Here is a 26,820-nt window from a genome sequence, read left to right as displayed (position 1 = left end):
CCAGGTGCAGTGGCTCATGCCTGTAATCCCAGCACTTTAGGACGCTGAGGGAGGATCACCTAAGGTCAGGAGTTCAAGACAAGCTTGACCAACATGCTGAAACCCCGTCTCTACTAAAAACACAAACATTAGCCAGGCGTGGTGGTGCAAGCCTGTAATTCCAGCTACTCAGGAGGCTGAGGCTACTTGGGAGAATGCTTGAGTCCGGAAGTTGAAGCTGCAGAGAGCCATGATTGTGTCACTACACTTCAACGTGGGCAACAGAGTGAGACTCTGCCTTAAAAAAAAAAAAATTATTAAAGAAAAAACTGTGAAACATTTAATGTAGCCTAGCTGTACAGTGTTTCTAGAGGCTACAATAGTGTCCTACTACTATAGTACAACTTCCTAGGCCTTCATATTCACTCACTGACTCACCCAGAGCAACTTTTAGTTCTGTAAGCTCCATTCATGGTAAGTACCCTATACAGGTATATCTTTTTAATCTTTTACATCAGATTTTTACTGCACCTTTTCTATGCTTAGATATTTTTTTTTTTGTTTGTTTGTTTTTTGAGACGGAGTCTCGCTCTGTCGCCCGGGCTGGAGTGCAGTGGCCGGATCTCAGCTCACTGCAAGCTTCGCCTCCCGGGTTTATGCCATTCTCCTGCCTCAGCCTCCCGAGTAGCTGGGACTACAGGCGCCAGCCACCTCGCCCGGCTAGCTTTTTGTATTTTTTAGTAGAGACGGGGTTTCACCGTGTTAGCCAGGATGGTCTCGAACTCCTGACTTCGTGATCCGCCCGTCTCGGCCTCCCAAAGTGCTGGGATTACAGGCTTGAGCCACCGCGCCCGGCAGATATGTTTTTAAGTACACAAATACCGTTGTTATAATTACCTACAGAATTCAGTACAGTAACATGTTGGACAGGTTTATGGCCTACCAGGACTAGACTACAGCATATAGTAGGTGTGTAGCAGGCTATACCACATAGGTTTAAGTATTCCCTGTGATGTTCGCACGACAATGAAATTGCCTAACGAATTTCTTAGAACATTTCCCTGTCCTTAAGTGACATATGGCTGTAATTCCTCTGAGCGACTATGCCTGAGATTCCAATAGCTGCCACTAGCATGGTGTGGTACAAAGAGCACTAGATTTGCAGGCAAAAGGCTTGGCCTTTGAGTCCTGGCTTTACCACTTGCCAACTCTGGAGTATCTCACTTCCCCATTGAGTCTGTTTCTTAATAGGGAAAATAACATGTACCCTCCCTTCCTCAAAATTGTGGTGAAGAATTTTGTAAGTTCTAATTGTATTGATAATGCTGAAAAGCACTCTTATCTTTGTTTGGTACATATATTTGGCAGATAGAATCTCTTCAGGTATGATAGAAAATAGAACAAAACTTGAATCAAGCATGCTTCTTCCTTGAAAATATCACTATTTAAATAATAGTCAAACTAATTTCTTCCCTTAAAGTCTGAATATACCAGGACCTTTATTAAAAGAAATGCAAAAAATTTGGTATAGACAGGCCTCATGTGCCTGAAATTTCAACTAGTGCCTTGGTCTAGGATATCTTCCCAGAAGCACGCATCCTCTCTTCCTTGAGTCCAAATCTTCTAGACTATGTATGTACTGTTAACGGAGTTCGTTTAACTGTAACAGAAGTTTTCCAGCAGACTAGCCTTTAGTTACTGGCATTCAATTCATGTCTCCTGCCATGCTTTGTTATATAACTTCCCAGTGCTTTTCCTGATAAGAAACTTTACCTCCACGTGGCTTCTCTTTCTCCACAGCTGCATCCACTCTCACTGGTGGTCAAAGCAAGTTGACTTGACCTGTGGACTCATTCCAGCAGAAGTTGTTAAATCACTGAATCCTCTAGCATCCCCTAGATCAATTCTCATTTGTCACTGTAGAGATTTTTATGAAACTTTCATTGTCAGGTGTGTTTACATTCTCCCTTCCTTTCCTATTTTGTTATGAACAAATATATCAGGATAGTTTTCAAAAAGTTATTCAATGATTTCTTCATAGTTGTTTAAATTTTTTTCATAGCTACTCCTCTAAAATTGTACAGAAAACTGTGCCTGCTTTGTAAACTATAGTAAAAATAAAAGTTAAAACAAACCTGGCTTCTTTTCAGCACAATATGGTTGACTTACTTTACATGAACTGATGTTGACTAAGAACAAAGTGATTTGATAACCAAGTTTTTTGTTCCAAGCAAAGGAGAGTTTACAAATTTGAGCTGGGGAAAAAAATGTGCAGCACCCCAAATCACAGTCCTCTAAGGAGACATTAGCTATTATAAGCAGGTCCAAATCCTGTCAGAATGTAAACCCTTTCCTAATCCCTAAGTCATTTCTCATCTAATTATTTTAAGAGTCTTTTTGGTTGTACTATTTTTAAAGTAGAGCAGAGGGACACACAAATTAGCTGAAGGGTTTTTAAAGCCACTGATGCATTGGGTTGATAAAAGTTAATCCCATCTAAAATTGCAAATATAATTTTATCCTGATGCCTTTCTTAGACTAGGCAAAAGTCAGAAGACTTTTCATCAGGAAAGAGATGAGAGAAGATAGCACTAGATACAGTCTATCCCAGGAAGAGATCATCTAACCACGGTAGTTAACAAGTATTAACCTAATTCAAGCCTGGAGCTTACCTTTACAGAGTCTGCCATAAATAATGAAGTATCGTACTTCTTCCTTGTGACAGATAATGGCGGTCATGTTGCCTCAAAGCAGGCAGCATTTTTTCCTCTTCTGTTTAATTTTAATCAGTTTTCTTCTATATTTGATCAAATAATAAATATTTCACAGCCAAAGTGGTAATATGTAATATCATTATACTCTATTACAACTAAATGAAGACTCAAGAAAATAATCAAGAGTACATCTTGGCCTTCTAAATTATTCTGAAATTATACTGAAGTCCAAGTAACTGAACTCCTTGTGTGGCTAGATTTTTGTTGTTGCTGTAGCATTTAACTTTCAGGAAAAGTCAAATGATAAGCCAATTTCAGGGATTGAAAGACAGTAGGAGGCACAAATTGAGATCCTGTCCATATGGATGAACTACTTATCTCTTTTCTATTTACTATCCTGGACAATCAGATGCTATGAATATGATGCCTCCAAAACACAAATAAATATACTCTATTTCTAACTGGAAGAATGTTTAGAAAGACTGATCTATTCATTCAGTGAATATTGACTGAATACCTACTACATGTCAATCACTGTTTTGGGAACTAGGAATACAGCATTGAACAAGAGAACAAAATTCCTGACCTCACATAACTTAATTCCAGTAGGGAAAGACAGACAAATAAGCAAAATATATAGTATGCCAGATACTGATAAGTGCTATGGAGAAAGATCTTGAATTATAACATTAAGACAATATCAACATGTTTTTAAAGAGTAAACTAGGATTAAAGGGGAAATTTTAGTACAGTCACATGTCCCTTAACGATGTGGGAATGCATCACTAGGCTATTTCATTGTGTGAACATCATGGAGTGTACTTACACAAACCTAGATGGTATAGTCTCCTACACATTTAGGGCATGTGATATAGCCTATTGCTGCTAGGCTACAAACCTGTATAGCACGTTATTGTAGTGAATATTGTAGGCAACTGAAACAGTGGTATTTGTGTATGTACACTTATGTAAACATAGGAAAGGTATAGTAAAACTGCAGTATTAAAATCTTATGGGACCACCATCTTATAAGCAGTCTGTCATTGACCAAAATGTCATATGCAGCACATGACTGTATATACATATTACCAACAAGAATGACAGGGATAATTGAGATGTTACTGCACAAAGTTTCAATACAGGCAAAAGCTAATGTGCTCTATGTGCTACCACATAAAAGGTTGTTTAGTTTATGACCCACATAACCAAAGATAAACCAGAACTTCTTATTCTTCAATCACAGCCTGGGCTCATCAGGAAAGGCAGCTAGCACTTCAATGGACTCACTGCCTCTACCTTCCTTCTTGCTTGGATGAAGAATCTGAATCTAGAAGCCCACCAAATTCATCCAACAGCGCAAGCAGATGTTGCTTTGGAAAACATCTCAGCAGAGAACTGTCCTGGGATGTATTTCATCAGTCTGATACTTCCAACTCTGCCAGGGAATAAGCTCACCAAAGGCTTCTCATCAAACAGCTCTGCCCTAAACACCTCGGGGATTCCCCAACAGTGTCTTGCTGGCCTAATGACACTCATGTTCCTTCTCATGCTTACCTTTCTTTGCCTGACGTGAGTGCAAAAACCTATCTTAAGCAAGATAATTGTAAAAATAAAAAAATTAAATAACAAATATCTCCAGAGTACTTACAACAACTACTGTCACATTTAGGAGGCCACTCTGTGCCAGGCTGTCATTAAGGGCATGAGCTCCAGAGCAAGCCACCTGTCACTTGTCAAAGATTATAATCTAGGAAGAAAGACACTGTTCAAGGAGCCAGAACTACTCTAGCTGTGGTTTCTGCCATGTAACCATGAGCAAGTTACTTAATACCTTTGTGTCTCAGTTTTCCCATCAGTAAAATGGAGATGGGCATAAGAGTGCCTCATATAGAGGATTTTTGTGACGATCAAAATAAGCAAAAACATTTAAAGCACATGCAAACAAGTGCTCAAGTAATATGAGATCTTCTTATCATGGTTTTCTAGTCCCTTTAAACAGTATCAAATTTCATATTACATTTATTTAGTAGAGGAAATCCTATACTTAAATACTTCCTTCACTAATAGGATTCTGTCTTTGGGAACTTCTCCTTTTCTTTACCTTTTTCTTTCTTTCTTTTTTTTTCTTGAGATACAGTCTCGCTCTGTTGCCCAGGCTGGAGTGCAGTGGTACAATCTCAACTCACTGCAACCTCCGCCTCCTGGTTTCAAGCAATTCTCCTGCCTCAGCTTCCCGAGTAGCTAGCTCGAATTACAAGGAACTGCCACCACACCTGGTATGTGTGTGTGTGTGTGTATGTATATATATATATATATATATATATATCTCTTTTTTTTTTTTTTGAGATGGAGTTTCACTCTTGTTGCCCAGGCTGGAGTGCAATGGCACGATCTTGACTCACTGCAACCTCTGCCTCCCAGGTTCAAGCGATTCTCCTGCCTCCGCCTCCTGAGTAGCTGGGATTACAGGCATGCACCACTACGCCCAGCAATTTTGTATTTTTAGTAGAGACAGGGTTTCTCCATGTTGGTCAGGCTCGTCTTGAATTCCCGACCTCAGGTGATCCAGCCACCTCGGCCTCTCAAAGTGCTGGGATTACAGGCATGAGCCACCACGCCTGGCCTTCTTTCCCTTTATTTCCTTTTAAAGTAAATAGACAATACCAACATTTGGATTGCTTTTCTTTTAGGAAAATGGCAATGGCTCCATGGAAAAGTAGTATATTGAGAGAAAAGTGCTAAACCAAGAGCTGGAATACCTGAATTCTAGCAGGGGGCTGTCACCAACTAGCTGCCCTAACCAGGCATTAGTTGTATAGCATCATACAGAGAAATCTGCATTCTACTGAAGGGTAGCAGACATTTTACAAATAATAATACAATTTTAGACATATTCACTATTAAATATGCTTCATTTTTCTGTTATCATACTGTGTAGTTTAAGTATTCTTCCCTTAAGTCACTAAACATAAATCTGACTTCAAAATAAGCGTCAATCATAAAAACACAGGTGAGTCAAGTATGCATGTGTCTACATATTATTTGTAAGATATGCCCTATAATTTAGCTTTGACAAAGCTATGAAATAATTTTTCTAATATCTCATTGAAAAAGTTATAGGGGTTATAGAATTGGCTTGAAACCAGTTTCAGGAGGTTCGATTCCTTCCTTTTTTATTTAACTTTGATGAAGGTTGGTTCATCAAATGTGTGGTAAGGCAGAGGCAAAATACAAGGGAATGAGAAGGTTATTTTCTAGATATTTCACACCAAACTTGCAGGAAGAGAAAGGATGTTATGGTGAGTATCTTAATTCTCAGCAGTGTAGCTCTACACTCAGTTACCTGACTTAACAATAATACCTCTCCAGTGATTTTCCTCCAACCCATTATTATCCCTCAATATATTATTCCAACTAACAAATTTACATGATGAAACAGAAAGTAGAAATGGCTAAAGAATACTAAAAAAGAGCTGCCAGGTAATGAGTGTCCCATAGATGTTATTGATCTTTGGTCTACTCCATCAATGAGATGGTGGAAGGAAACAAAGTTGATTATACACAGGGTTAAACATACGTAAAGCAACTAGCACAGGGCATGGCATAGGGTCAGTACCCAATATATAGCTATCATTCTTACTATTACATGCAGCCATATCACATACAAAAGAAACAAATCCCAGGGAAGTTGGTTTCCTTACTTCACACAGGTAGTCTGTAGGGATTTGAACCCAAGTCCACTGAGCACCAAAACTTTACCTCTTTGCTTCCAAAACGCACCTTGCCAATTGTCGTTGAATTGAACGGTATAAAGTTCAATGCACTGAAAATTCACTTGACATTGAGATTCATTTGACAAGTCAATGAAGTCTGAGCCATTTAAGTAACTGCAACATAACAAGTTGTTTTTATTTTCATTTTTTTCTGGAGACAGGGTCTTACTCTGCCATCCAGGTTAGAGTACAGTGGCATGATTATGGCTCACCGCAGCCTTGCCTTCCTGGGCTCAAGTGATCCTCCCACCTCAGCCTCTAGACTAGCTGAAACTACAGGCATATGCTACCATGTCCAGCTAATTTTTTAATTCTTTGTATAGACAGGGTCTCACTATGTTCCCCAGGCTGCTGTTGAACTCCTGGACTCAAGCAATCTTACTGCCTCGGCCTGTCAAAGTGCTGTGATTACAGGCATGAGTCACCTTACCCAGCCAACAAGTTGTTTTTAGATTCACATGAGCTTGCCACTCAGCATGAGATTACCCGTATATTTTGTTAGCCTACTCAGTCAAAACTTATTTAAAATAACAAAACTACTCTGCCCCATTTATAAATCTCAACACTATACACCTTTTAATGATTACATTTGGGTAATCTACTATAGAAAGTGGTACAAACCCTCGATAGGAAGTTATTTCTACTACATGCTGCCAATTCTCATGAAGGATTTGTGACATACATAGTTTCTTCTAGTAATATTAGCATCTTAGGCAAAAATTTAAATTGCCTCTGGATGTTCTGTCAATTCATTAAAAGATAAAGGAAATCTAAGTGACATTTGTTTATGAACAAATTGCTCAGAGAACTGAATAGGAAAATATTTGCTAAATAAGAGAATGATGAATCCTTGTTAATAGAAAAGAAAATGTCATGTTCACATAAGGTGTGTATCTGACAAGAAGAATGACAGAGGGCTCAACAATTGGCCTAGAAACTTGATTAATGTATAAAGGAAGAATGAATCATCCATTCAATTCCTGAAGATTCATCACATACCTGCTGCCTAGAAGGAAAGACAGACATGGATCTACCATCAGCAGTACAGTGGGGGAATTCCCTCTCATGACCTCCCCTCTGTCCCCCTGAACGGGGCTTTTTCCTTAATAGTAAGTTGTCCCACTGAGGAATGAATGGCCCTTCCTGAGACCTAAAGATGAAGGCCAAAGAAAAAAGGGCATTTGTAGTAGAAGGGTCAGCGAGGGGAGGAACTATATTCAGAGGCAAATGATTATTTTTTAATTATGAAGGTCTTGAATTGTTCACAAATATTCCATCCTTCCAGCATCTTCACCCTGGGAAGTAGAAGACCAGGGAAGAAAGATCCTGCTCTGTGACAAGGGGAGAGAAAGGGAGAGACTGCCTTAACCAGGAAGCCTCCACGCCCACAGCCTAGGCCCACGGATGGACTCGGGGGAGAGAGTGGCTATGAACCACCTGAAATTGTATACAAAATTCTGTGTTTACATCAGATCTCAAAGGGGGCCATGACCGCCATCAACTTAAAGGTCAAAGTTCGTGCACAAGTCTGACATAAAATCTCAAATCCTGGGTCTTTTGCTTATCAGCTATGTAATCACTCGAACTTTTCATAACTTCAGTTTCCTAATTTGAAAATGGAAAAAAGATAATGCAACGCCTAACTCACTGTGAAGATTAAATGAGGCAAATTAAGCTTCCAGCACAATAATGCTCACTTACCCAAAAGGAAAGTCAAAGCTTCTAGAGATACTAGAAGGAATGGAATCTGAATCTATACACCAATGACAGTGACAGCACTTAGAGTCCCCCAAAACACCACCAGTTCCTTCATGTCCACCATTTTGTAACTCACCTTACAAATCTCAAATGAGTAAATTCATGCTTAATTCCACATGGTCCTGAGACGATACTACTGTGACAGACTGTTGGTAAGAAAATAAGGACATCTGGTATCTCAAGGGAAAAATCCAATACTGGAAGTAAAACATTTTAGGCTTTTAGCCTTTAAGTTTATTAGGTACTAAGTCTAGGTTGAATAATACGCCATTCTTCAAATAAACAGGTTTCCAAATTCTGCAATAACTTGTGATTATACAATAGACTTTAAAATGCACATCCTCCATGTTTGTATGTGTAATTTCCATACTTATTTATATGGCTAATTCTTAATTACCTAGACCAAAGAAGAAAAGTAACAGAAAACCTAAACATCAAGAAAAATCCCTGATCATTTGTAATTGGTGTTAGACTTGGGAAAGCTTTCTCTATCTAGGTGAGAGGCCAACCTAACATATTTGCTTCAGATGGTCCGATAGCTCTAACTGAAACTATTCACAGATTCTTGTCTCTACCTCAGTCTTATTTGTTTTATAACATACACACCTAAATGAATAACTACTCGGCCCAAAAGGTAAAAAAGTTTCTGGGTACTAGACTTTTACTTTACACATATTTCAGCTATTTTTAGAGTCCAAATGAAAACAGCTAGTACATAAGGAAATAAGCATGAAATTCTTGATGTCTACTCAGATAACAGTCAAGATAAGGTCAGTGGATATTTGGAATACCTAAGATACTAATTTAAAATAAAACACTTGGATGGCCAAGAACACTTTCTAAAGTTGTGCTTGAGGGTTATGGTTTGCGTTATATGCTTGATTCCTCTCTAACAAATCCCCTAGCCAAAAAATATCCCCATCTGCCATAAGGTGCTATGAGAAGTATCTGTTCAAAGTCCAGTGAGGAAGCTGACACTCCCTTGACACAGCAATCTTACCTCAGAGAGTCACTACAACTAGATCACTTTCTAAGTGTTTCAGAAGAAGCCCCAGAGTAAAAAAGAAGAGTCTAAAGAAAATAGTGCTTTTCTGTTTAAATACAAAACTTTGGAAATGTTTAACTCTCTCCAGGAAATAAAATCAGAGCAAATAAAGGCAGACTTAATTGTACTGCTGTCCATATTTATCAATCTAAATTCAAAACTCTTAATTTTTAAACTAAGTAAACATTCATTCAGTAACAACATACTGTAAGCTGAAAGGCACTATCCCAGACCCTGGCAATGCTCCAGTCAACAAGATTCCTACTTTGATGGAGCTTATATTCTATGGAACAACAACTTGACATTGTGTGTAACGCACTGAACACACAATTTAAAAAACATTTCGTAAAGATCTATGATAAACCGAAGCCTATAATTAAGAAATAAGAGGCTACCATATACATTTTGCTAGACTTTCATCTTCAACAAAATACCTTGCAGGTAATTTTTAGCAGTGGCTCAGTCTTTAACTCAACTTCAAAACAACAGTTATGTATGCAGGCCATATATGGGAACAATAATAAAGAGGGCCCAATACACACACACACCCCTCAGAAACAGGTGAAAGAAAACTGTCCTCTAAGTTATAAAACTAACACAATATACCATAGCAAAAACATCAAAAAAAAAAAAAAAAAAGAATCTTGAAGAGACTTCCATGGTTTCAGAACTTCCCCATATCCTGAGGATTAAAAACCTTTTTAGGCTGGGTGTGGTGGCTCATGCCTGCAATCCCAGCACTTTGGGAGGCCGAGGTGGGTGGATCACCTGAGGTCAGGAGTTCAAGACCAGCTTGGCCAACATAGTAAAATCCTATCTCTACTAAAAATACAAAAATTAGCCAGGAGTGGTGGCAGGCGTCTGTAATCCCAGCTACCTGGGAGGCTGAGGTGAGAGAATTGCTTGAACCCAGGAGGCAGAAGTTGCAGTGAGCTGAGATCGCGCCATTTGCACTCCAGCCTGGGCGACAGAGCAAGACTCCATCTCACCAAAAAATAAAAGAAAAAAAGAAAAGAAAAGAATTCCTACGAAGAGAATAAAGATGAACACTTATTAAGAGTTTCCCAAATACCAGGTCCTTTGCTAAATGTTTTACATTGAACACTGAATCCTTACAGCCACTATCAAGTAGATACTATTATTATCCCCAACTTACAGATGAAAAATCAATGACCTTGGGAAATTAAGTGATTTATTAATTACTTAAATTACAGCACTTGGATGCAACCTAGGTGTTTCTGACTACTGCAGACTGTCTTAACCACTTTGCTAAGCATCCATCTCAAGAGGCAGACAGGGACTAAAGCACCACTGAAGCACTGCCCAGAGGAAAGGGTGTCCTGACTTAAAGAAATTTGTCTGGTCCTAGAGGCAGCAATTCTCTGCTTATAAAAATATGTACTTTTTCTTTTCAGAGTCTCACTCTGTCGCCCAGGCTGGAGGCTGGAGCGCAGTGGCGCAATCTCAGCTCGTTGCAACGTCTGCCTCTCGGGTTCAAGTGATTCTCCTGTCTCAGCCTTCCATGTAGCTGGGACTACAGGCATACACCAACACGCCCAGGTAATTTTTCTGTATTTTTAATAGAGATGGGGTTTCATGATGTTGGCCAGGACAGGCTAGTCTTGAACTCCTGACCTCAGGTGATCCGCCCACCCCAGCCTCCCAAAGTGCTGGGATTACAGGCATGAGCCACCACGCCAGGCCTACTTATGAAAATATCTACTTTTTCAAGGCAACACCTCTTCTGATTCCATGTTCACCATGAAACTTCTGGTTTGTTCTGGCTCCCATGTGCCCTAACTATAGGAAAATCTTAGCCTGGGAAGAGGGCACACATACCTGGGACCCTTGGCAGTTCTTTACTGCTTATAAATTACTAAACTTTGGTCCTAGTTTTACACATCATTCTCAGTGAGCTAGATTAAATCAGGTCTTCCCATGACATGAGATTTTTGAGCTTGGCTCTTGCACTCTGGACTGTGCTGATTCCATCAAGGTGATGCCCCAGGCAGTGGCCATGCCCAGGTGGGCACCCTCTTGTCTCACCACCTCCTTCAAGCCTCTACAGCATATACTTTTAAAATTTGAGAGAATTTTCTAGCTCCCCTTAAACTCCATAAGGACTCAAAGCCTCTCTTGAAAAAATGTTTTGAAACTCAGAAGAATGATAGGCAGGGAATTCCAAGAGCTTTGAGAAACTATTGCTATAATGAACAGCAACATTTTCCTAATGGAATAATTCATTTTCCCATTTTTAAAAGTTACTTTCTGTAGTTCAAATATGGTGAATTGAGAAGAAAGTTAGCAACCTAAGTTAACTATATTGGATATATGTATATTAACCATGTTGCTTTTAATTTAATATATCTTAGACACTTGTAAAAATATGAAGGCTAAAAATACAAACAAAAAAAAAATACCCATACACCCAGTGTAAGAAACACTATTGATATAGCTGAAACCCCTGGGTATAGTGTTATAGTAATATTATTGTGCGGCCCTTGTAACTGTCATTATAGGGCCGTGCACGGTGGCTCACTCCTGTAATCCCAGCACTTTGGGAGGCCAAGGTGAACAGATCATGTGAGGTCAGGAGTTCGAGACCAGCCTGGCCAACATGATAAAACCCTGTCTCTACTTAAAAAAAAAAAGGCCGGGCGCGGTGGCTCAAGCCTGTAATCCCAGCACTTTGGGAGCCGAGACGGCGGATCACAAGGTCAGGAGATCGAGACCATTCTGGCGAACACAGTGAAACCCCGTCTCTACTAAAAATACAAAAACTAGCCGGGCGAGGTGGCGGGCGCCTGTAGTCCCAGCTACTCGGGAGGCTGAGGCAGGAGAATGGCGGAACCCGGGAGGCGGAGCTTGCCGTGAGCTGAGATCTGGCCACTGCACTCCAGCCTGGGCGACAGAGCAAGACTCAGCCTCAAAAAAAAAAAAAAAAAAAAAAAAAAAAAAAAATTAGTTGGGCGTGGTGGTAGGTACCTGTAATCCCAGCTACTGGGAGGGTGAGGCAGGAGGACCACTTGGACCTGGGAGGCAGAGGTTGCAGTGAACCGAGATCGCACCATTGCACTCTAGCCTAGGCAATAAGAGTGAAACTCCATCGCAAAAAAAAAAAAAAAATTGTCATTATAGAAGTGAAATGGTATTCAATTAAGCAAGAGGAAAGACTTTTCCCTCCATTTATATTTGGACAGTAACAAAGTTTTTCACCCAAATCTGTAAGATATAATTCCAGATTTGCTTGGTGAGAGAATAGTGCAAGAAACCAACATACTGATATTTCTTGGTATGAATCAGAGACTATATGTACAAACGAGAAACAGGTGTGACCCCACTCAGATTATTTCTGAACAGTCATTTGGTAAGATTAGGCCTGATGCTTGAGCCATCTGTTTATATGCTACAGAGCCGAGCTACTGGGGCTTTCAAAGGAAAAGTTTGCCATACAAACTTTCTACCCATGACTGTTACTAAATGTCGGAAATCGTGCAGCAGACTCTCCAAGGGCAAAACATTTTCTAGGGACCATGCCTGTTTCCTCTTCTGGTAAAAATCAGGCTCAAAATATACCCACAGCTATATAAAGTTACTAGTTCCCTGAGACTGATAACTTCTAACAATGGATGGCAATTTCTCTGGACTTATTAACAGAAGGAAGGCAATGCCTATGGGTTCAGTTCTCCCTGTATTTACTGAACACATTCCACACCTGGTATAAAAATAAACCGGGGCCGGGCGCGGTGGCTCATGCCTGCAATCCCAGCACTCTGGGAGGCTGAGACGGGTGGATCACGAGGTCAGGAGATCGAGACCATCCTGGCTAACACAGTGAAACCCCGTCTCTACTAAAAATACAAAAAAATTAGCCAGGCGTGGTGGCAGGCACCTGTAGTCCCAGCTACTCAGGAGGCTGAGGCAGAAGAATGGCGTGAACCCAGGAAGTGGAGCTTACAGTGAGTCGAGATTGCGCCACTGCACTCCAGCCTGGGCGACAGAGCGAGACTCTGTTTCAAAATAAATGAATAAATAAATAAATAAATAAACAAACAAACAAACCATAGTTCTTCAAGAAGCTGACTCTAGGCGTTATAGACAGACCTGGTGTACGAGGAAGAAAATCACAGGAAGAAGAAACCATAATAGAAAAAAAAAAGTCGAAGCAAGCAAAATAAATAAATAAATAGAATAAGCCACTAAGCCAAGCAAGGAGGCACACGCCTATAATCCCACCTACTCAGGAGGTTGAGGCAGGAAGATAACTAGAGGAAAGAACTCCCAGACCAGCCTGGGCAACACAGCAAGACTCCATCTCAAAAACACAAGTTTTAAAAAAAAATTAGCTGGGTGTGGTTGTGTACCTATAGTCCCAGCTCTTGGCAAACTAAGTCAAAAGGATAACTTGAGCCTAGGAGTTTCAGGATGTATTGAGCTATGATGGTGCCAATGTACTCCAGCCTGAGTGATGGATTGAGACCCCATCCCTATGAAAGAATAAATGCAAGTAAACAGGGACTGGTTACTTTTTTTTGAGGTGGAGTCTCGCTCTGTCGCCCAGGCTGGAGTGCAGTGGCCGGATCTCAGCTCACTGCAAGCTCCGCCTCCCGGGTTCACGCCATTCTCCTGCCTCAGCCTCCAAGTAGCTGGGACTACAGGTGCCCGCCACCTCGCCTGGCTAGTTTTTTGTATTTTTTAGTAGAGACGGGGTTTCACCGTGTTAGCCAGGATGGTCTCGATCTCCTGACCTCGTGATCCGCCCGTCTCGGCCTCCCAAAGTGCTGGGATTACAGGCTTGAGCCACCGCGCCCGGCCTGGGACTGGTTACTGAGGCCTGCTGTTCTGGTTTTCTTTCTTCTTCTTGGGCAGTTTCATCTCAGTTTCCTTCCAACACTTTCCCCTCCTCTAATGTACCATAAGGGGTCGGCAATGTCCTCTTTTTCTCCCCTGGAGAGCCTCATACCATCTTCTGGCTTTAATGAACTCACTTAGGCTGATACTTCCCAATCTCTTCCCTCGAACCTGGATCTCGTGCCTGAACTCCAGATCAGCAGATCCATCTGTCTATTCAACACCTCCAATTGGCACCTCAAACACCTCAAACTCAGTATTTCCAAAACCGAGGTCACAACACGCTCCTCCTTGCCCCTAACAGATCTGCACTTCCTTTCACGTTTCCTCTCTGTTATAGCCCCACCATCTATGAAAACCTGAATATCAACCTGGACCCATGCTAACCCCTGCCTATTACTCGGTAGGTCCTGAATATCTCCAGATTCCAACCACCTCTCTCCAACCCTATCCAACTCCAGGTGGCTACCATCTGTACCTGAACCACGCCCTTCGAATCATTCTCCAAAGGGCTCACTCTTCACAGAAACAAATGTACCATACCTGTTTACACCCTTCATTAACCTTCCCCACTACGCTCAGGATAAATCCAAATCCCTTAGCAAAAAATCCTCATTTGCTGCCTTTACAGTCAGCCTTTCCTCCACGCACTTCAGACTTCAGGCAGACTAGCTCCCTCTGCGTCTTTGGCCCTGTGCAGTTCTCTTTGCTGGAACTCTTCCAGCCCGATAGGACTCCCTTGCCTCATCCTCAGGTCACAGCTCGGAATCAACTTCCCTGAGCAGCCTTCCCTTATGCTGCACCTCCCTCTGGCCTATGACACAACCTCTACTTCCCTTATCACAGCATGCATCATGCCTGTTTTCTTATTGGCAACAACACCAGGGTGAGCTTCCAAGTATGTATGTGCTTGGCACTTATGCATCTTCAGTACTGAGTTATCATATAAGTGACTGGATGGTCACCAGGAGCAAAGTTCATCTATTCCTGACTTTTTAGGTGGAATAACCAGTTTCTCTAACTTTCCCTTACCCCAGAACCAGGCAGCCAAAGGTAGGGAGGGACCTAGGTTTAATTAGAGACCCTTCTTCACAGGCCTTGCATAACATTTTAAATGTAAGACATTATATGGATACATAAGTACTCCATAACTTCCTACCAACTAGATTAGGGGTTTCCTGGGCAAACCTCCCAATCAGTACTCTAACAGTTAGTAGAGCTTATGGCCTTATGCTACTCTGAGAATTAGGTGTCACAGTCATTCCCATGCTTCAGATGGAGAACCAGGGCTCAGAGATATCACATAACTTGCCCAAGGTAATAGAAGCAGATGGTAAGGAAACTAGAACTCAAACTGAGTTCAGGTAATATGTCTCTAGAACCTTGATCTGACCTATAAGAATATAGTCAATGAATTTTCTGTTTACTCAATGAATGTTGAAAGAATGAAGTCAGGAGCCGGACATGGTGGCACATGCCTATTGCGGGAGGATCACTTGAGCCTAGGAATTTGAAACGAACCTGGGCAACATAGCTAGACCTTGCCTCTAAAAAAATAAAAATGAACAAAAAAGAAAGAATGAAGTCAGTAAACTGTACTAGAGATAGGGATGACCTAATATATCACAGGGGGTATATTAGAAAATAGAAATTTGAACAACCCAGAGTGTATTCACATTTGATTCTGGATTACGTTTAGGGAGGAATATAAACATATTCAAAATAAGAACCATTAGTTATTATAGGGAACCCCAAGAGAAGACTTCTTGCTCTAATCTATTCCTGCTTCATGAGGAGGGAACCTACAGGCTCAACTCAGACATCCCAGCCAGGGACACACAGTGAGTGGCCAGTGGGCTAGAACACACAGCCAGCATGCCGAATAGAGAAGCCTGCAGTGTCTTTTTTTTTTTTTTTTTTTTTTTTGAGACAGAGTTTCGCTCTTGTTGCCCAGGTTGGAGTGCAGTGCTGTGTGCTCTCAGCTCACTGCAACCTCCACCTCCTGGGTACAAGCGATTCTCCTGCCTCAGCCTCCCCAGTAGCTGGGATTACAGGGGCCCATCACCAGGCCCAGCTAATTTTTTTTTTTTTTTTTTTTTTTTTTTTTTTTGAGCTGGTGTCTTGCTCTGTAGCCCAGGCTGGAGTGCAGTGGCACAATCTCGGCTCACTGTAGCCTCTGCCTCCCAGGTTCAAGTGATTCTCCTGCCTCAGCCTCCCGAGTAGCTGGAACTACAGGTGCCCACCACCACATCCGCTAATTTTTGTATTTTTAGTAGAGATGGGGTTTTACCATATTAGCCAGGCTGGTCTCGAACTCCTGACCTTGTGATTCGCCAGCCTCGGCCTCCCAAAGTGCTGGGATAACAGGCGTGAGCCACCGCGCCCGGCCTTGTATTTTTAGTAGAGACGAGGTTTCACCATGTTGGCCAGGCTGGTCTCGAACTCCTGACCTCAGGTGATAGACCCACCTCGGTCTCTCCGTGCTGGGATTACAGGCATGAGCCACCCTCGCCCGGCCTGCAGAGTCTTTAGGTGGCTTACCTCCCGCAGCTCCAGCCTCTGGGCCACGGCCTCGAGGCTCTCCTGGCCAGTGCTCTCCACGGACAAGGTGAACTCCACAAACTCGTTATTAAGCAGCTGGATCCGGGCAACCAGGCAGCTTTTGCTAGACACCGTGTAGCGCCGGGTGCGTTTCAGTTTCAACCCAAATGGCAGTGGCATCTTCTTCTTTCTTCAAGAGTAGGGGAGCAAAGAGGGAAAAGCTACCCCCACCAACCCAGCTGTGGTGACGCCAGGAGAAAGCAATCCTCTCCGAATCGGACGAACACTGTTCGGCCTCTAGCTGCTCACCCAGCAGCCGCTGCCGCCATTAAAAAGCAATGGAGTCTCCAATGGCCCGAGGAAGGGAGCATCGACGCCAGCGCTGGGGAAAGAGGAACGCCGTTACTTAAGCAAAGGTAATGGTGGGCTTTCCTTAATATAAAGAAAAGTCAGTCAAGCTGTTTCCAAATAATAAGCCGTCCCCACCCGCTGGAAAAAGGAGGCACTAACAGGACCCGGGAGGCAGGGTGGAATTTTATCTCAGAATTGTGTTGGGCTCAGGGTCAGACTCCACCCTTCACTGTATCCTACAAATAGGGATAGCAAGCTGGGCCATCGTCAGGATTAAATGAGATAATGGCCAGCACTACTATAATCCCAAATGTTAGTATTCGTGGTCCTCTTCCTATTTTGGATAAGGTGGTGTTTCTTCATAGGTAACTCTTTCAGGTTGTAGTACTCCAAATGTCAGAGTTCTTTAGTCCTTAAGTGAGAAAAGTGCAAAATACCCCCAAAAGAGCTAGGTTCCAGCCCCAATCCCTTTAGAAAATTAACCCTGAAGGCAAATGGGAGGAATAATCCACACTAAGAATGGCAGGTGTGTGGTTCAAACGCGGTGAGGTGCCTAACAAGCGCTTGTGGAAGTATTCACGTCATCAAATTGATTTACTGATAAACATCATAAAATACCCTACAAATGCTCGTTATCCATTCATTTACCACTAGAAGAGTGGCAGTTCTGAAAATCCAGACCCCGGCCCCTCTCCAGGGTGGGGACGCCCAAACAGGCCTTCACCTAAGCGGAGCCGCGCCCCAGAAGGGGAGGCGGGCGAGGCCTTCCACGCCATCCTGAGTTAATGAGCGGCCGGTGGGGGCAACAAACCCAGGAAGCCCACGGGGCCTTGGAGCACTCAGGCCCCGGCTTCTTCCGCATCTTCCCCTTGGGAAGAGCAAGCAGCGTTGCCAGGCCAACCAGTAGACTCGGAGGCCCCGGAACCCTCTTTCTGCAGCCGCGTTTCTGGACGGACGCGCTCTAAAAGGACCGGTCCCTCTGCTCCCGAAGGAAACATTTAAAGGGACCAGCGCGAGCCCTACTGGCGGTGGAGAGGTTGGGCGGACCCTGTGTGATACCCGCTTTGGAGCCACAGGACCTCGAAATACGCTCCTTGCAACGTGTTTTATAGAGCGAGGTCTTGCTTTGCCACCCAGACTGGACTGCAGTGGCGCCATCGTAGCTCACCGCAGCCTCGAACACCTGGGCTCAAGCGATCCTCCCGCCTCAGCCTCCCGAGTAGCTGGGACCACAGGTGCGCGCCACCACGCCGGGCTCTAACAGAGTTTTTAACCAGACCTGTTGATGGTAACTTCTGGGCCGAGGCAAATGGGAGCGAGCACCAGCTGGGAATTTTTGTATCAGCTGGATTAGTTTTTTCCCCCTAGACGAGTCTACAAAATCCCGGATATTTCCAGGGTCCTGAGACGGTTCCCCACCTTCTTCTGCGCAGAGGTTGCCTGTTGGGGATGAATCGCTTAGCGAGACCCAGCTATAGCTGGCTACGCTGAGCTCCGGCCCTGGACCGCGCGGAGAGGCAGGATCTGCTCCCGACCCTCTCATCTGGCAGGCAGAACCAAGGCTTCAGGAAGAGAAGCGGCTTTCGCAGTTTCACGCTAGGACGGGCTAAGCTAGGAATCGATCCCAAATTCCACACTCCCAGTCCTCTGCTGGGTCCTGCTCTCCTGACTGCGTCTCAGGCCCAGAGGTGATGGGGCACACTGCGTTAGGGAATGGCAGAGCTGGAGAAAAGGGTTCGGCTACTACCCTCGGCTTTGCCCAACTTAACATTTTGAAATTCCATTCCACAAATGTGTATTGCGTCTCTGGGTACAAGACAGCGTAATGAGCATCGTGAGAAATCTAAGACGAATCCCTAAGCCGTCGCTGTCTTTAAGGAGATTACGACCATGCTATAATTACATACAGAGCTGTATCTCTAATAAGGACCCAACCACGGTTTTATCTGGCTAGTTTTTTGTTTGTTTTGAGCTCTGGTTATTCCCCATAGCCAGGAAAATCAAAATACTAAAAACAAGGGATGGGGCAGGCCAGAAGAAAAAAACAAAGCTGGAACTACCTAAAGCACTGTGTTAATTAACAGCATTTGCTGCGTGCCTTCTGTAGGTAAAAACACCATACTATAGAGAGAAACAGAAAATAAATATTAAAAAGATATGGTTTCCACTTCCAGTAGTTTTCAATGCTCTTTGATGTTTCGGGGTATAAACTAAATAAGTAAGTAAAAGCAAGATGGAAAAAAAATTAGCAAATGACAACTTTAAATAATAAGCTTTTAACTAGAAAATTGATAAACCAAGAGTGTAAATATTTAAGGATTATAAATATGCATACTAAACACCCTTTCATGAGATCACATGACAGCTTTCAATTTTATATAAAAATTATGGTAACTGGAAACCGGGCGGATTAAGTAGTGTAGACGAACAGACAAGATATTGCATATGTGTAGAGGAAAGATAAATATTTGTATTAGGTGCCATTCAAATATGGTAGTCTTTTCACTATGTAGAACTACGCCTTGAAAGCAATAGATACTACACTGTATAACTTAATTATTAACTTAAGCTCTGATTAAGTAAACTCAGTAAAACGTTCAATTGTCCCTGAGACTTGAAATGTATTACTGCATCAGGGATAAAGGAAAAGTCAAATTATTTTGGTACATGAAATTGAAAAAGTTGCAGTCTGTGTGTATATGGTGCATCCCCCTAAGATCTATCCATAAGAATGGCTTGCTTTTTGCTTATTTATATAAAACCCACTATGTTAAAACAATGATTTTGTTTAATAATTTACAAATTTATCAATGATTTACACATCTTAATTTTCAGTAATATGCAGTATTTGCTGCCAAATGATGTAATACAATTATCAATGTCTGAAAATAATAAAACCAAGATGAGTACAAATTTAAGAGTTCTTTGGGGAGGGCTGTTTCAGGTATAAAATAATATACAACAATATGAAAGTGACTGGGTCTGGAATTATAATTTACTAAAGTAAACGTAATTTATTAATAGCTATTAAAGGAAAACTAGATGATTTTGTTTCTCTACAAAATCTTTCCGTTTTGTGGTAAGTAAACGCATACTAGATTCTGCTTCAGTACAAGTTTACAAAAGGCAGTCTGAACTATTTTAATTTTCCCTCTCTACATCCCTTTCCAAAAGTTTCTCAAATACACTTTACCTCTCAATCTTATAGCAATTCCCCTTCCTATTAAGGTCGTCACATGTAATTTTGCCAACGTTGCTTTAAAATAAAATAAGCACTAAAAGGAGAGAGTATGTGACATTTTTAGAGTAATATCTATAGCTATAGCATTAAACCCATGTTTCTCACGGAGAAAACATCTCTGCGTAGATGCTCCAGAATAAAATGCCGTAGAAACAAAACGGACTATACTGAGAGTAAAATTACTGTCGTATCCCAAACTTAAAAAAATAAACTGTCAGCAACTATTAGGCATACAGCAGTTGTCAGTTGGAGCACACGAATGTTTTGAATGTGTTTGTGAGCATACGCTATTATTATAAGGCTTTCTCAGCAAAAAATAGGACGAGCATGCCAACAGCGGCCAATCTAATCAGGATTTGCAGAAATCACAAGTCGGAATTTGCAGATCCAATAATTCTTTTTTCCAGAGTAAACATTCTACTCCAAAAACAAACCCAGGCGTTAGCAAACAGCCCTTCCCTGCGCCCCTTCTCGCCAAAGTTATCTGGCGAATTTCACGTTTACATATTCTGAGAGGCACAAATATGCCTAACACATTTAAAACCCTGATCCAGAATTAACCCGCTACAGTCAGCCAGGGCGTTCAGAATAGAAGTTCAAGACCCCTTTTAGAAATTACTCAAGTACATGAGAGCGAACCTGGAAAAGCAAGACGTTTCTCTTTGTTACGCTCCCGCTACGGATCTGGCCGCCGCGCCCCATTCTCCGGGATTCCGGGGCCGCCGGCGCGCTCCGGGGTCCCGGCGAGCGGACACACCCCACCGCTCGTGCCGGGGCCCGCCCCTCCCGCCGGCCGGGGCCCGCGCCCTCACCTGCTCCCGCTCCCACATCCTCGGGGCCGCGCGCCCCGCTCAGCGACCCGCCTCCCGGGTCCCCGCCGCGCGGTCGCCGCAGCCGCACCCGCACGCCAGCCCGCGCCGCGGCGCGCTCATGGGGCTCGCACGCCTCACTTCCTGTCTCCAAAAACCCGGCCCGCAGACCATTCCCCTGGGCAGAGTCCGGCGGTGGCGACGGCGAGGGGCGAGGCCTGGAGGTGGGACCGGCCGGCGAGGAGCGCCCCACAAAGAAGCCTTGCGGGGGCGAGGGGTGGCAGCAGGACGGACAGAATGTCGGACCGACGCGGGACGCGCGGCCGGAGCAGCGGGGCGGCCAGGCCCGGGCGTCCCTCCCCCTGGGCCGGGCGGGCGGATCTGGGGAGGCGGCGGCGGCCCGTGACCTCAGAGAGTTGGAATGCGGGCAGCCGCGCGGGGGAGGCGCGGACAGCTGCGCCCGGCCGCCGGGGAGGGGGCGCGCCGCTGCTTTTTTTAATCGTATGATCACTTATTTTAAGAGTTTCCAAATAAAGCTAGGCTTTTAATAAAATGAGAGGAGGGGGTATTATTTAGATTCTAGATAAAAAGTTTTATTCTTGTGTTATTAGGTAGGCTGTAAAATGCTGTTATTGATGGTTATTCGTTTACTCTGGTATATTTCTTAATAGTATTGGAATACAGTTCTTCTTTTCCTGCTTGCTCCTAAGGTTATGCCCCATATCACTAGACACTTCTAGTACTGGGTGGGAAAGCCCCCCCACCAGAAATGGTTCATATGCCTCAAATAACCTGTCAGTCCCCAAAAGGGAGCTGTCTGCTTATGCAATACAGAGCAGAACTGTTAAGGATGGAGATTTGACCAAGTTGTCTGGGTTCAAATCCCAGCTCCAACATTTACTAGCTGGATGACTTTGTGCAAATTTCTTAATTTCTCTTTACCTGTTTCCTCTCCTATAAAACAAGGATATTAATATCTTTGCACCGCAGGGGTGGGGAAAATAAATACTAGGCAATATCCAATAACTTTTGTAAAGCATATATGAAGTGTTTCATTTGTTTGTTACACAGTATTCTGGTACTACATTATTGTTATTACTGTATTGCAGCACTTAAGCTGAGGAATAAAACTGTGACTCTAACACTATTACAATAGTATAAGATCTTTTCTTGGCATGTGGAACAGAGAACCTTTTAATTTATGTAAATTTTAATTTCAATGATTTTGTTTTAATGCTGTTGTTTCTGGAAAGCTTTTTAAAGTATTGTTTCATGTAAATATCATTTTCTTAAACAACCAAAACTTTTTAATACTTAACTATGCATGAGCCGTGGTCCCTGCACAACAGGGACTTTTGGTTTAGTGGGTAATAAACGCACCTACACACCACATACGCAGTACAAGGCCAAAGTGGGGAGCACTGTCATAAAGGTATGAGTGCTATCCAAGAGCAAAGCCCAGCAAGGTGCATCTTGGGTCATTTAGCTAAAGGCAAATAAGATTACCTGTGTTTCTAAGGGAAAAAAAATAGATCAATTCTGTTTGTAATTGATATTTCAACTGAACTCTACGAGGGGGTCAATTTGTGTGCGAGGAAAGAAAAGAGATCTGAAAAGAAGTCCCTTTGCTGGCTTCCCAAGGTAGAAAAATTGGAATCATGTGATTTCTTCCATTCTCATCTCCATCATCAAGACCTGGTATTTCCTCCTTTGAAATGTCTCATGAATTCTTTGTTTCCTTTCTGTTTCCCCTGGAACATTCCAAATCCAAACCCTCATCATTTTACATCCGGATTATTGCAACAAGGGTGGTCTCCTGGCATCTGGTTTCTCGGTTCTCTCTTATTTCCTTGCTAATACCAGGCTTCCTTCTCTTATCACTCCTGATGGACTCCCAAGGTTAAGTTCTTCTGCCTGACCTATCGGGACTTTCCAAACGGGCCTCTCTGACCACCCATATCGCTTTCTGCCCCTGTCAAGCTTTGCCCCTGGCCAGCAGCCCCTTCTGCCCTCCTTCCATTTGTCTAAGCCTTCTGCATCTCTGCAAGTAAGACTGCTTCCAGGACGACTTTCTAGCCACACCATTCCACAGTGATCTCCACACTTGGCAAGAACTGTAAAAGTTGTTTCATGAAGGCTTCTTTTATATCTCCTAGGATTCCCAGGACAGTACTGGGCAAAGAGTAGGCACTAAATAAAAACTTGTTAATTGAATCAGGAAGAAAATAAAAGAATTTTAAAAATAGAAAATGACCGTAAAACCCGAGAGATGTTAGACAACTGAGTTGAACTTCCTCCCTCACAGTCCACAGATGTCATTTACTGACCAAGTACCTAAGCCCTATTTTCCCTCAGCTATGTTAATTTGGCAGTAACATTCATGGGAAGGCACTTGAATAATGCCTTCAAAGTATTAGACGTAAAATTATTATTAGCTTGTGTTTCATATATAAGGAAGCGAGATAATTTATATGGTGCCACCCCCAAAGATACAAAAGGGTGTACGTAAAAAGTCCGCTTCTCACCCTGCCTGCTAGACACCTAGCTCTTCTCCTGGGAGGTAACCAGTGTTCCCTCGTTCCTCTGTATCCTTATAGAGATGTTCTGCAGAGTTACAAACAACTACATATAACTATCTTTACCCCCTCTTGTTATCCAGAAGGTGGCATACTTATACATACTCTCACACTGGAAGCTATTTCTTACTAAAATAAATAAATTAAAATGTAAAAAGAAAGCCCAGCACATAAAATGATGAAAGACAAAAAGATGAGAGGAGGCTGGGCACGGTGGCTTACGTCTGTAATCCCAGAACTTTGGGAAGCCTGGGAGGGCAGATCACCTGAGGTCAGGATTTCGAGACCAACCTGGCCAACATGGAGAAACCCTGTCTCTACTAAAAATACAAAAATTAGCTGAACATGGTAGAGCACGCCTGTAGTCCCAGCTACTGGGGAGGCTGAGGCATGAGAATCGCTTGAGCCCAGGTGGCACAGGTTGTGGCGAGCCAAGATCACGCCACTGCACTCCAGCCTGGGTAACAGAGCAAGACTCTGTCTCAAAAAAAAAAAAAAGGAAAGGAAATTGTGGTTTGGTGGGTGCACTGACTAGTGTTTTCTTAAAAGTTCAAAAGTTAATCTGTTTTGATAGCATGGTGAATACCCACTGTATAAATTATCATCATCTGCAAAAATCCAAATTGAATGAATGCCCTGCCACACAAAGATAATGATTCCTGGCTGGGTGCAGTGGCTTACGCCTGTAATCCTAGCACTTTGGGAGGCCGAAGCGGGTGGATCATGAGGTCAGGAGTTCAGGACCAGCTACACCAATATGGTGAAACCCCGTCTCTACTAAAAAAAAAAAAAATACAAAAATTATGCCAGGTGCGGCGGTTCACGCCTGTAATCCCAGCACTTTGGGAGGCCGAGGCGGGTGGATCGCAAGGTCAGGAGATCGAGACCATCCTGGCTAACACAGTGAAACCCCATCTCTACTAAAAATATAAAAAATTAGCTGGGCGTGGTGATGGGCGCCTGTAGTCCCAGCTACTTGGGAGGCTGAGGCAAGAGAATGGCGTGAACCCGGGAGGCAGAGCTTGCAGTGAGCCAAGATCGCGCCACTGCACTCCAGCCTGGGCGACAGAATGAGACTCTGTCTCAAAAAAAAAACAAAAACAAAAATAAAAAAACAAGAATTAGCCAGGTGGGTGGCACATGCCTGTAGTCCCAGCGACTCAGGAGGCTGAGGCAGGAGAATTGCTTGAACCCAGGAGGCGGAGGTCGCAGTGAGCCGAGATGGTGCCACTGCACTCCAGCCTGGGTGACAGAGTGAGACTCTATCTCAAAAAAAAAAAAAGATAATGATCCCTGAGGAAGGGGACAGTAAGGGCTCGAACTAGAAATGTGAAGTCTTTGGTCTCTGAATCTGCCCCTTAAGTTCTGTCACCACACTCAACACTGTGTCACATGCAACACCTTTCCAGTTGCAAAAGAGTAATCATTTTATAGATAGATTCCCCTGGATATCAGAGAAATGATGATCTTGGCAGTGAGTTTGTTCAAATGGAGAAGCATGTCTACCTCAGTAGCAAGTGACTGCTGTGACTGTAATTCCCAACACTTAGGGCCTTTGATCCAAGCCTGTCTATACCATGTGATAATCACTATTGAAAAACACTTGTCCATTCAGCCCACATATATTTAGAAGCCAGGTGCTGCAAGGAGAAAGGTAAATAGATGTATACCCCTGTCCTCAAAGACTCACCATGTGAACAACAGGTGAATATGTAATTGTAGTAGGTGAGGAAATTTATACATGGTTATACTTTATAGTCTGAATGGACTAGTAATGTCTGGTTAACCACTGTGATCAGCTTCTGCTTGAGTCTGGAAGGACAAAAAAAAAAGGTTGACTACTCAAAGAAAAGCAAAGCTTTGGGCTGAGCACGGTGGCTCACACCTAGCACTTTGGGAGGTCAAGGCAGTCGGATCATGAGGTCAAGAGAGCGAGACCATCCTGGCCAACATGGTGAAACCCTGTCTCTACTAAAAATACAAAAATTAGCTGGGTGTGGTGGCACGCACCTGTAGTCCCAGATACTCAGGAGGCTGAGGCAGGAGAATCCTTTGAACGCAGGAGGTGGAGGTTGCAGTGAGCTGAGATCATGCCACTGCACTCCAGCCTGGCGACAGAGGAAGACTCCGTCTCAAGAAAAAAAAAAGAAAGAAAGAAAATAAAAGCTTTTCAGGCAGGAGGACACCCCCACCCCCTACTGCTTCTACACACTTACACACATGCGTGCACGTGCAAAGAATGTGCAACATCCAGCTGAAATACAACCTGAGAAGAGATTGCAGATGTGGTTGGGGGGCAATGTTAGAAGACTCATGGCTCCATGGAGATGGGGTTGGTACTCAGTCAGCCCTTCTGACTTCAAAGCCAATCCTCTTTTCAGTCATCTTCTCTTTTTGGAAGACAGCCCAGAGCCCTCTTAGCTGGCACTTTGGGTTTGTTGAAATCTGGTCTTGATAGGAAAACGTGTTGTTTCCCCTGAATCAGAGAACATTTCCAAGCTGGGGGGGAAAAAAAACTGTCTAGTTTTGTCTTTTTCAAGCCTAGCACTCCTACTCCCTCTAATGGCTTCTCTTAGGGCATCATCATGAACATCTTCTTTGAGATGTGATGTGGTTTGTGAAGCTGCAGTTTATAGGGAAGTGCCTGGAACTGCCCTGGACCACCAAATAAACCATTGGTTTAGTGGGTTTGCCCCTCCTGTGATCTAGACATTGCAACATCTTAGATCTAAAGGTGGGAGGTCTCAAGCAGTCTTTCAGTCTCTTTTCCATAGCTGTCCTAAAAGTTAGGTCCTTGTCCTAAAAGTTAACGCTCTCTTGAATACATTTTAATAAGTTTCCCTACTCTGAATATGTTTTAATTAAAACATTACTTTTTATTAAATGTTATTTTCAATATTATGTAAATATTGACGGAGAATTGGGTACCCAGTAATGGTAAAAAGTGTTTTTGTTCTTAGTTCTGTAATGGGTGGTAAAGGAATAAAAGTAATTCATCTGTCTTTTGGATTGTGAGTGTCATGAAAGCAGGGAGTTGGTCTTGCCCCTCTTTGCGCTCTGGCTCCTGGCACTGTACCCCAGTGTAGGTACTTAATTTTTAATTAGCAAGCATAGTACTGCTATGAGCCAGGCACAGTTCAATACGCTTCACAAATATTAATTTATTTCATCCTTATAGTAAC

At 43.0% G+C, this 26,820-nt stretch overlaps 1 protein-coding gene across 3 annotated transcripts in view; it reads right to left on the bottom strand.

Annotated features, from left to right (window-relative positions):
- PTPN21 (protein tyrosine phosphatase non-receptor type 21) overlaps positions 1 to 21,196 on the bottom strand; it is a 90,742-nt gene extending 69,546 nt beyond the window's left edge. For 2 of the 3 annotated variants that reach the window (XM_033191679.1, XM_033191677.1), the window contains exons 1-2: positions 21,066 to 21,196; positions 16,662 to 17,043 (exon numbers count right to left, since the gene is read on the bottom strand). Coding sequence is in view for 2 of the 3 variants with exons in the window: in XM_033191677.1 (XP_033047568.1) it covers positions 16,662 to 16,841 (180 nt within the window). In the remaining variant the exon portion in view is untranslated. Of the gene's footprint in view, positions 1 to 16,661; positions 17,044 to 17,736; positions 17,949 to 21,065 lie in introns of those variants that run through there. The other variant, XM_033191678.1, reaches the window with a different exon arrangement.
- Positions 21,197 to 26,820: the final 5,624 nt, after the last annotated feature.

This window comes from Trachypithecus francoisi, unplaced genomic scaffold (assembly GCF_009764315.1).
Source record: "Trachypithecus francoisi isolate TF-2019V2 unplaced genomic scaffold, Tfra_2.0 Lachesis_group3, whole genome shotgun sequence".
NCBI lineage: Eukaryota > Metazoa > Chordata > Mammalia > Primates > Cercopithecidae > Trachypithecus > Trachypithecus francoisi.
The sequence above is the reverse complement of the archived record's forward strand: the minus strand, read 5'-3'. Positions and strand labels throughout refer to the sequence as shown.